This window comes from Pagrus pagrus (assembly GCF_965226575.1).
Source record: "Pagrus pagrus genome assembly, chromosome: 2".
NCBI lineage: Eukaryota > Metazoa > Chordata > Actinopteri > Spariformes > Sparidae > Pagrus > Pagrus pagrus.
In genome coordinates, this window is record NC_140186.1 from 36788 (window position 1) to 46814 (window position 10027).

Below are 10027 nucleotides of genomic sequence, written 5' to 3' on the forward strand. Positions count from 1 at the left end.
TAGCAGAAAGAAATAGCAAGTTGGAACCTTTAGTCATTTTTATCCACTATTTGGAATTGGTTCGAAATGATCCTTCAGTTCAGATTTTTAAGACGAGTGATTGACATATCTGTCTTTGGAATGCCTTAATTATGCAAGATCATATTTTTAGAGTCTTAAAGCCTTCTCTTTAAATCAACTTGCAAGTCTTCTGGGCTCAACCAAAGGGTGTGGGGGGTTTTTTTTGTCTCTCAACCGTGTCCAAACTTACAGCGCACTAACAGGTAGAAGATGTAGGTCAACAGGAGGACGAGAACAAGAGCCAGCAGAGCGATGCCACAGTCGAAGGGATCCGCGCACTAAGAAAGGGGGGGGAAAAAACAACACACAGTCAGTCAGACAGACAGACAGTCAGTCAGACAGACAGAGAGACAGAGAAGGAAAGAAAGAAAGAAAGAAAGAAAGAAACAAACAAACAAACAAACAAACAAACGGTCATCCGATTTCATATTTACAGTCTTTGGCCACGGTGGTAGATGCTTTTAACACTTACACGGTATTTTCCGACATCATCAGGTGGTTGCCTAAACAGGGATGGCCATTCGAGAGTAAATACGCACATTAAGCTTTGAGTAATATCCACATCCACAAGACAGATAACAAAGAATTTGAGACACTGCGCTCACCATATTACGATACAGTGCGATCCATCGCCATTTTCAATTGCAGTACCTAAATGACGGCAGAAATATTCAGATCGTAAATATGTGATATTGAAATCTGTGCAGAAAGACCAACGCATAATGCCTTTTTATCCTTCCTTTACCCATCGCAAATGTGTTTCTCCGCTATATTTCCAGATTGCTTCGTAGATACCGCAGCGAGTTACAAACACCAACCTTCATCCAGCTGTTTTTGTGACACAACAGATGGTGAGAAAACCTTGCCTTCTCTTTTTTTAAATGGACAATCATTCCATCATTCCAAATGTTGTAATGCAGAACATTATTTATTGTCATATTTCCTTCTGTTTTAGACTGAAAGAGGAAGATTGCATTCTGAGAAAATGGCATACCCTCAGCAGGATGGCATTGCACAACGGGAACGAAGACATGCAGATTGGAGGGGGGAGCAAGACTGGTGGGCATCGTCTCCCCTGGTGAAGAAAAGCAAACGTGAGAGATGGGCGCTTGGCCGATTTCAAGAACGACGACCCTTCCTCTAAAGACCGACGACAAGATAATGGCACTCGCTATCTCTCTCGAAGAAGAAGAAGAAGAAGAAGAAGAAGAATTGAAGATTTAGGGCTTCAGATGAGCTATTTGGAACACAAAGTACTTTTAAGTCAAACTTGGAAGCCTTAGCGATAAAGATTCACCTTCTGGTGTTATTTAGCGAGTCTTGTTATATTTGGAAGAAGTAAGTAATAAATATTCACTTTATGGAATCAATTATGGATTATTATGCAGAATTTGGAAGCCTTGGTAATTCATATTCACTTTCGGGATCATTTAGCGAAATTATGCTAAATTTGGGAGATTTAGTAATATATAATCACTTTCTGAAATAATTTAGCTAATTTTATAGTAGATTTGGAAGAAGCCTTAGTGATAAAGATTCACCTTCCGGAATTATTTTGCGAATGTCATTTTAAATTTGGAAGAAGCCTTAGTGATAAAGATTGATGGTAAAAAACAACTTTATATCACATTTCTGGAATTTACCTTACCTCATTTACGCGTCCAACAAATGCATGCGAATGCAAGCGCTGCCTCTTATGCTCTCCCAACAGTGCGTCTCATTGGCTCGTACTCAGCGGCCAATTGGGCTACAGGCTCGAATTATGAGATGCCGTTTTTGGATTCAATTTAGGATCAAGAATCACTTATTTGAATTTTTCATTTTGGATTTGAAAAAATGTGTGATGAAGCTTGTTAGCTCATCCCAGGAAGTCATATTCTCAACTGGGATTGGCCTGTTTACAAGCAAGTGTCTTTGTTTGTTTTCTGCGTCCTTGTTCCTTTGTTTTGTTCTATTCTACTTACGGATGTTTGTAAATACCGAAAGAGAAGAAGAAGAGCCGCCGCTGCCGCCGTCTGCTGCTGCTGTTGTTTTGTTCTGTCTGTCATTGTAATATTCTGTCCTTTGGATGCTGTGGCAAACATATTTCCCCCATGTGGGACAATAAAGCAATTCCGATTCTTAAACTTGAATGTTTGAAACACTTTACTATGGATGCCAATATTCAACCAGTTCTTCAATAGTAAACCTTTTTTATTTTTATTTTGAAGCAGTAACCATCTACATTTGTATTTGAAAAAGTTAGACTGTCAAACTTAGAGCCAGCAATGGCTGATTTAAAATCAGTTAATTCATCAGAATTCAAAACCCGGAACCATTAGTGATTAATATTTTTAGATTGGAAGGTTCAGTTATCTGTATCAATAGCAATTTAGGCATTTCAATCGAAATGCTGGAAGGATTAGTGATTTTTATCTCCTCTTTGTCGTTGATGACAGACCCTCTAAAAACAAAGAAAGAGGAAGCAATGATCAAGTTAACTGTGAACTTTTATTCACTGCAAAATGCTGTAAAAAAACAAAAACATCAAACAACAAAAGCAAACAACAAACAAACACAGTGACATCAGCAAAATGGACACTCAAGTCCAAGTCCATGACTGTTTATTTGGCAGATTTCGGCCAGCTTTTCATCCCAAGTCTGCTGGTGGATGAGGGGCCTTGCCTGCAGCTTGATCAGGGGCCTGTGGCGCTGGTGGATCGGGGGCCTGTGAAGCTGGTGGATCGGGGGCCTGTGGCGCTGGTGGATCGGGGGCCTGTGAAGCTGGTGGATCGGGGGCCTGTGAAGCTGGTGGATCGGGGGCCTGTGGAGGTGGTGGATCGGGGGCCTGTGGAGGTGGTGGATCGGGGGCCTGCGCTTGTGGATCGGGGGCCTGCGCTGGTGGATCGGGGGCCTGTGGAGGTGGTGGATCGGGGGCCTGCGCTTGTGGATCGGGGGCCTGCGCTGGTGGATCGGGGGCCTGTGGAGGTGGTGGATCGGGGGCCTGTGGAGGTGGTGGATCGGGGGCCTGCGCTTGTGGATCGGGGGCCTGCGCTGGTGGATCGGGGGCCTGTGGAGGTGGTGGATCGGGGGCCTGTGGAGGTGGTGGATCGGGGGCCTGTGGAGGTGGTGGTTCGGGGGCCTGAGGCGCTGGTGGATCGGGGGCCTGTGGCGCTGGTGGATCGGGGGCCTGTGAAGCTGGTGGATCGGGGGCCTGTGAAGCTGGTGGATCGGGCGCCTGTGAAGCTGGTGGATCGGGGGCCTGTGGCGCTGGTGGATCGGGGGCCTGTGAAGCTGGTGGATCGGGGGCCTGTGAAGCTGGTGGATCCGGGGCCTGTGAAGCTGGTGGATCCGGGGCCTGTGAAGCTGGTGGATCGGGGGCCTGTGAAGCTGGTGGATCCGGGGCCTGTGAAGCTGGTGGATCGGGGGCCTGCGCTTGTGGATCGGGGGCCTGTGGAGGTGGTGGATCGGGGGCCTGTGGAGGTGGTGGATCGGGGGCCTGCGCTTGTGGATCGGGGGCCTGCGCTGGTGGATCGGGGGCCTGTGGAGGTGGTGGATCGGGGGCCTGTGGAGGTGGTGGATCGGGGGCCTGTGGAGGTGGTGGATCGGGGGCCTGTGGAGGTGGTGGTTCGGGGGCCTGAGGCGCTGGTGGATCGGGGGCCTGTGGCGCTGGTGGATCGGGGGCCTGTGAAGCTGGTGGATCGGGGGCCTGTGAAGCTGGTGGATCGGGCGCCTGTGAAGCTGGTGGATCGGGGGCCTGTGGCGCTGGTGGATCGGGGGCCTGTGAAGCTGGTGGATCGGGGGCCTGTGAAGCTGGTGGATCGGGGGCCTGTGAAGCTGGTGGATCCGGGGCCTGTGAAGCTGGTGGATCGGGGGCCTGTGAAGCTGGTGGATCGGGGGCCTGTGAAGCTGGTGGATCGGGGGCATGTGAAGCTGGTGGATCGGGGGCCTGTGAAGCTGGTGGATCGGGGGCCTGTGAAGCTGGTGGATCGGCGGCCTGTGAAGCTGGTGGATCGGGGGCCTGTGGCGCTGGTGGATCCGGGGCCTGTGAAGCTGGTGGATCGGGGGCCTGTGAAGCTGGTGGATTGGGGGCCTGTGAAGCTGGTGGATCGGGGGCCTGCGCTGGTGGCTGAGGGGCCTGTGCTGCCATCACCATGTCTTCCACGCCTGAGTCATCCCCTGTGGATGAGAGGCAGACCACGTCCGTTATGTGGTCAGATCGTCTCGTGGATGGCAAATTCGAGTCATCCGAGGAAAGGTTCTCGTAAACCAACGTTTTTTCTTGCTTTTCCTCCTTTATCTTCTTACTCTTTCTAACTTTTTCTTTTCTCTTCCTCTTCCTCTTCTTTGAGCTCATCCCCTGTGTAGCGTCTTTGTCTGCGTCTGGGAGTTTGGCAGACCCCTCATCCATTCCCTTCTCTGCCTGGTCAGGGGCTTCAGCTCTTTTCTTGTCCCTTTTCTTCCTCTGTAGTCTGGTCATCATTGGCTTTTTTGATCTCCCCTTGTTCCTGGGTTGCTTTTTCATTTCTTTATCAGTCTCTTTCTGTCCCCTTTCTCCGTCTTCCTGTGTCTGTGAATTGTCTTTTTTTGACACTTCCTCCTCCTCCTTGTCCTCGTCGTTGTCGTCGTTGTTGTCCTCCTCCTCCTCCTCCTCCTCCTCCTCCTCCTCCGCAGCAGCAGCAGCAGCAGCAGCACCATCACCATCACCATCTTCCGAGTCCGACTCTTTTTCTTCAATCCTTTCAGTGTTCTGACACAGAGCGTCGGCGGTGTGAGCCCTCGACTCGAAAGCCTCCTTGAAGTCCAGATCTGCCTCGTAAAACTTCTCAGCTGTTGCATTCGAGTGGCACATCAACCTGCGGACGCTGGACTTCTTGCTAGTGTCCAAAGACCTCCCGATCTACAAAAAGAGAAGACATAAAACAAGTTGAGGAAAAACACTTATTAGCTGGTCAAAACTCGAACCGATTGAATATTAAAAAAATTAAATAAATAAATAAAAAAATAATAAGAATTCTTACGCAGGTGCTGATGCTGCTGCGGATCAGATTGAAGGTCGGACTCCCCGGTAGGCCGAAACCTTTCCAGGTGGCCTGGAAGGACTCCAGGAGTACGTTGTAGGGGCCACCATTGGAATTAGAGAAAAAAATCTCAGAGTCGCCGCACTTGAATTTGTGTCGGTGGTAGATGAATCTGCTGAGCCAAAGGTACTCCTCCTTATTCAAAGGAATGAGAGCGCGACCAAACGTTTCCTTCGTCTTGTGCTGTGTGACCTGAGAGAGTGAGAGAGAGAGAGAGAGAGAGAGAGAGAGAGAGTGAGAGAGCGAGAAAAGAAATCAATAAAGCAAATAATTACGCACTGTGATATGGATACATTATCTGAAAGATAAAGAGATTAAAATACTTTCTTTGGAACTATTAGCAAGTATGGATCGACTATTTAAAATTATTAGCAAATTGTATCCACTATTTGGAAAACACTGCACGAAACACACCTCCAAACGCACGTGCTTTGCGGATGCAATATGTGAAAGATAAAGAGACTAAAATGCGTTGTTTGTAATTATTAGCAAATTGTATCGACTATTTGGAAAACACTGCAGGAAACGCACCTCCAAACGCACGTGCTTTGCGGATGCAATATGTGAAAGATAAAGAGACTAAAATGCGTTGTTTGTAATTATTAGCAAATTGTAGCGACTATTTGGAAAACACTGCAGGAAACGCACCTCCAAACGCACGTGCTTTGCGGATGCAATATGTGAAAGATAAAGAGACTAAAATGCGTTGTTTGTAATTATTAGCAAATTGTATCCACTATTTGGAAAACACTGCAGGAAACGCACCTCCAAACGCACGTGCTTTGCGGATGCAATATGTGAAAGATAAAGAGACTAAAATGCGTTGTTTGTAATTATTAGCAAATTGTATCGACTATTTGGAAAACACTGCACGAAACGCACCTCCAAACGCACGTGCTTTGCGGATGCAATATGTGAAAGATAAAGAGACTAAAATGCGTTGTTTGTAATTATTAGCAAATTGTATCGACTATTTGGAAAACACTGCACGAAACGCACCTCCAAACGCACGTGCTTTGCGGATGCAATATGTGAAAGATAAAGAGACTAAAATGCGTTGTTTGTAATTATTAGCAAATTGTAGCGACTATTTGGAAAACACTGCACGAAACGCACCTCCAAACGCACGTGCTTTGCGGATGCAATATGTGAAAGATAAAGAGACTAAAATGCGTTGTTTGTAATTATTAGCAAATTGTATCGACTATTTGGAAAACACTGCACGAAATACATCTCCAAGTCTGCCAACACAGCACGCTCTTACCCCAATTATACGTCTGCCATTCCTGTCACAGTCTGCCGCCGTCACCTCCTCCACCTTTAGGTTTGCCAGGACCCCCCTCCTGTGGCCCGTCGTACAGACAATGAATCCGGCGATGAGTCCGTAGAAATGATCCAACTTTTTTCTGTTTGGCCGTTTTTCCAGGCGCACTGTAAAGCAGAAGGACATTTTCAACTAGCGTGCCACAACCGTCTTCGTCTTATCTGAGTTTTCAAACGCCGGTAACCGAAATACTTACGCAGTGCAGCCGGTATCTCTCTTCGCACCTGCCGGAGGTAGGAGCTGATGTGGGCGGCCTTCACAAGCAAACCTGAAAGTCAGACACAAACCGGATTTCAAGTAAATGATGGTGTCGTGACTGGCGAGATAAAAATAAATAAATAAATAAATGAATAAATAATAACAATAATAATAATAATAATAATAAAATAGTAAGAATAAGAATAAATAAAAAATAAAAACAGATGCGGTTAAACCTACTAGTTTTTTTCATCCTGACAGATTGCCGATGCGTCACAATGTCCTTTTTGCACATTCTTGCAGCAGACTTCAAGATGAAAATAACTCCTCTCAGTAATTTTTGAGGAGCCTTGACCTCCTGGAGTTGTGCCTCCAAGAGGAATTGTAGAAATGCCCTCACGTTGCCAAGAATAATTAGCTGCGTTGTGACAGCATATTTTTTGAGCGTGTCCCGCCATCTGAGTGAGTGAGTGAGAGAGAGTGAGTGAGAGAGAGAGAGAGAGAGAGAGAGAGAGAGAGAGAGAGACACACACACACACACACACACACAGATTAGCACACCTAGTAGATTTGCAACGTGCTACTCTCTCCCTTCCTCTCGGTTACACGTAGTGTTTGATAGACACAAGAAAGTTAAAAAGAGTATTAAAGTATTTACTCAAGCAGCCTCTCAGTGTTTCTCAAAAAACTGAACGTCATCTCCGGTATACTGCGGTCTGCCATGAAGAGCATCCACCGTCGGGCGTGTGCAACCCGCATCCTCGCGTTCTCCTCCTGTCTCCTGTTTCCAGCGGCGATGTTCTTGAACCACAAGTCGAGAATTTTTTCTGTGTGAAAGGGAAAGAGAATTTTATTGTTATAAGGGTTGTTTGGAATTATTAGCAAATTGTATCGATTATTTGGAAAACCTGCACAAAACGCACGTGCGATGTGGATACAATATGTGAAAGATAAAGAGATTAAAATTCGCTTTTTGGAATTATTAGCAAATTGTATCGATTATTTGGAAAACCTGCACCAAACGCACGTGCGATGTGGATACAATATGTGAAAGATAAAGAGATTAAAATTCGCTTTTTGGAATTATTAGCAAATTGTATCGATTATTTGGAAAACCTGCACCAAACGCACGTGCGATGTGGATACAATATGTGAAAGATAAAGAGATTAAAATTCGCTTTTTGGAATTATTAGCAAATTGTATCGATTATTTGGAAAACCTGCACCAAACGCACGTGCGATGTGGATACAATATGGGAAAGATAAAGAGATTAAAATTTGTTTTTTGGAATTATTAGCAAATTGTATCGATTATTTGGAAAACCTGCACCAAACGCACGTGCGATGTGGATACAATATGTGAAAGATAAAGAGATTAAAATTTGTTTTTTGGAATTATTAGCAAATTGTATCGATTATTTGGAAAACCTGCACCAAACGCACGTGCGATGTGGATACAATATGTGAAAGATAAAGAGATTAAAATTTGTTTTTTGGAATTATTAGCAAATTGTATCGATTATTAGGAGAACAACAACAACAACATAAACAACAAGAATATCTTATATGCGAGTAATACAAAAATGTAAATACCATAGCGAGGTAGCTTGGTCGGGTCGCTCACAATTTTTCTCCTCTCGAATTTTTTACGCGCAGAACTCCCTGGAGTCTGAGGGTTGTACTCCAGCATCTTCTTTGGCGTGGTGGACGAAGAGGACGACGACTGCTGCTGGTGAGGGGTGGACGGCGACTGCAGGTGCTGCGGGGTGGACGACTGCTGCGGGTGCTGCGGGGTGGACGACTGCTGCTGCTGCGGGGTGGACGACTGCTGCGGGGTGGACGACTGCTGCTGCTGCGGGGTGGACGACTGCTGCGGGTGCTGCGGGGTGGAGGACTGCTGCTGCTGATCATGATGATGAAGAGAAGGGGTGGACAACTCCTCCTCCTCCTCCTGCTGCTGCTGCTGCTGCTGGGTGGACTCCTGCTGCTCCCGAGAAGGAGTCGATGATGTCATCCAAGTATTCGTGTCGCTCCTCAGCCGGTGAATTCTTACCCTGAGACCGACGCAGCCGTTACAGTTTTTCCGTAGAGGTAAGGCATGACCACAGGAAGAGAGAGTGCTGGTGCTGGCGCTGTGGCTGGTGCTGGTGCTGGCGCTGGCACTGGCGCTGGCGCTGCTGCTGCTGGGGCTGGCGGTGGCATCTCCAACTCCATCCTCATCTCCATCCTCATCTCCATCTCCATCCTCATCTCCATCTCCATCTCCATCACTGCTCGACGTCAGCTTCTCCTGGTCCAGGGTGGTCATCATCGCTGGCAGGGGATTGGACTTCCTCAGCCTCCTCAGGGCTTTCAATTTGGCACTCCGTTTGGCGATCCTCAGAATATTTTTCTGAGTCTCTTTCTGTAATGGCAAGAAAGCACATTGAAGGTTAAATCTCAGCACGACACGTGTACGCCAATAGCACATGTTGATATTGTGTATTTTAAATCAAGGCGGACAGAGGAACTAACCTTCAGCCCGCCGTGCATATTCTCCACATGCTTGTCCAGCCGGGATAGCTTTTTGCGTTTGCATATGGGACATGTTAGCCTGCCGTTATGGCTGGAAATAAGAGAAGAAAAGAAAAAAAAAGAAAAGAAAAAAATGACAATTCAAAATTAACAATAATAAACGCGACACCATTAAGGAAACAAAAGCGGAGGTGTGAGACGCGATTCATCAGAGCCACCGAACGGTACTTACGTCGCCGAAGCGTAGCCGAGGAGCAGCTTCAATTCTATGGAGTTTCCAATCTGGTGGTACTTGACCAGATGCTGGCGAACAGCAACATAGGGCACCGCACAGACTGGACACGGGACTGGACTCCGTGGCATCTTTTTCTCTGGTGAAGACAAGCAGACAGACGTTATTAGTCTATTAGTTTATTAGTCCGTTATCGTTACTCATTACCCCCCCCCCCCCCACACACACACACACACACACACTCACCACCGAGGCGGACGCGCGATATTAATGATATTCAGTATTTTGAAGACCTAGTCATTATTACACCCAAATTGCAAGCCTTAGTAATACATAACCACTTTCTGGAATAATTTAGTAGAAATTAGGCTGAATTTGGAAGCCTTGGTAATAAATATTCACTTTCTGGAATCAATTAGTAGAAATGAGGCTGAATTTGGAAGCCTTGTAATAAATATTCACTTTCTGAAATCAATTAGTAAAAATTAGGCTGAATTTGGAAGCCTTGGTAAGAAATATTCACTTTCTGGAATCAATTAGTAGAAATTAGGCTGAATTTGGAAGTCTTAGTGAGAAATATTCACTTTCTGGAATCAATTAGTAGAAATTAGGCTGAATTTGGAAGTCTTAGTGAGAAAT

The 10027-nt window shown here is 46.2% G+C and overlaps 1 protein-coding gene across 1 annotated transcript; it reads right to left on the reverse strand.

The window, feature by feature from the left end:
• Positions 1-230: 230 nt before the first annotated feature.
• LOC311271242 (uncharacterized protein) lies at positions 231-9519 on the reverse strand (the record flags this gene model as incomplete). Its single annotated transcript, XM_084376845.1, has 10 exons — positions 231-338; positions 4634-4939; positions 5061-5312; positions 6385-6551; positions 6641-6712; positions 6883-7100; positions 7301-7469; positions 8236-9046; positions 9157-9247; positions 9389-9519. 10 exons carry the CDS (start codon positions 9517-9519, stop codon positions 231-233), a joined length of 2325 nt encoding a protein of 774 aa, XP_084232971.1.
• Between the last annotated feature and the right edge of the window lie 508 nt (positions 9520-10027).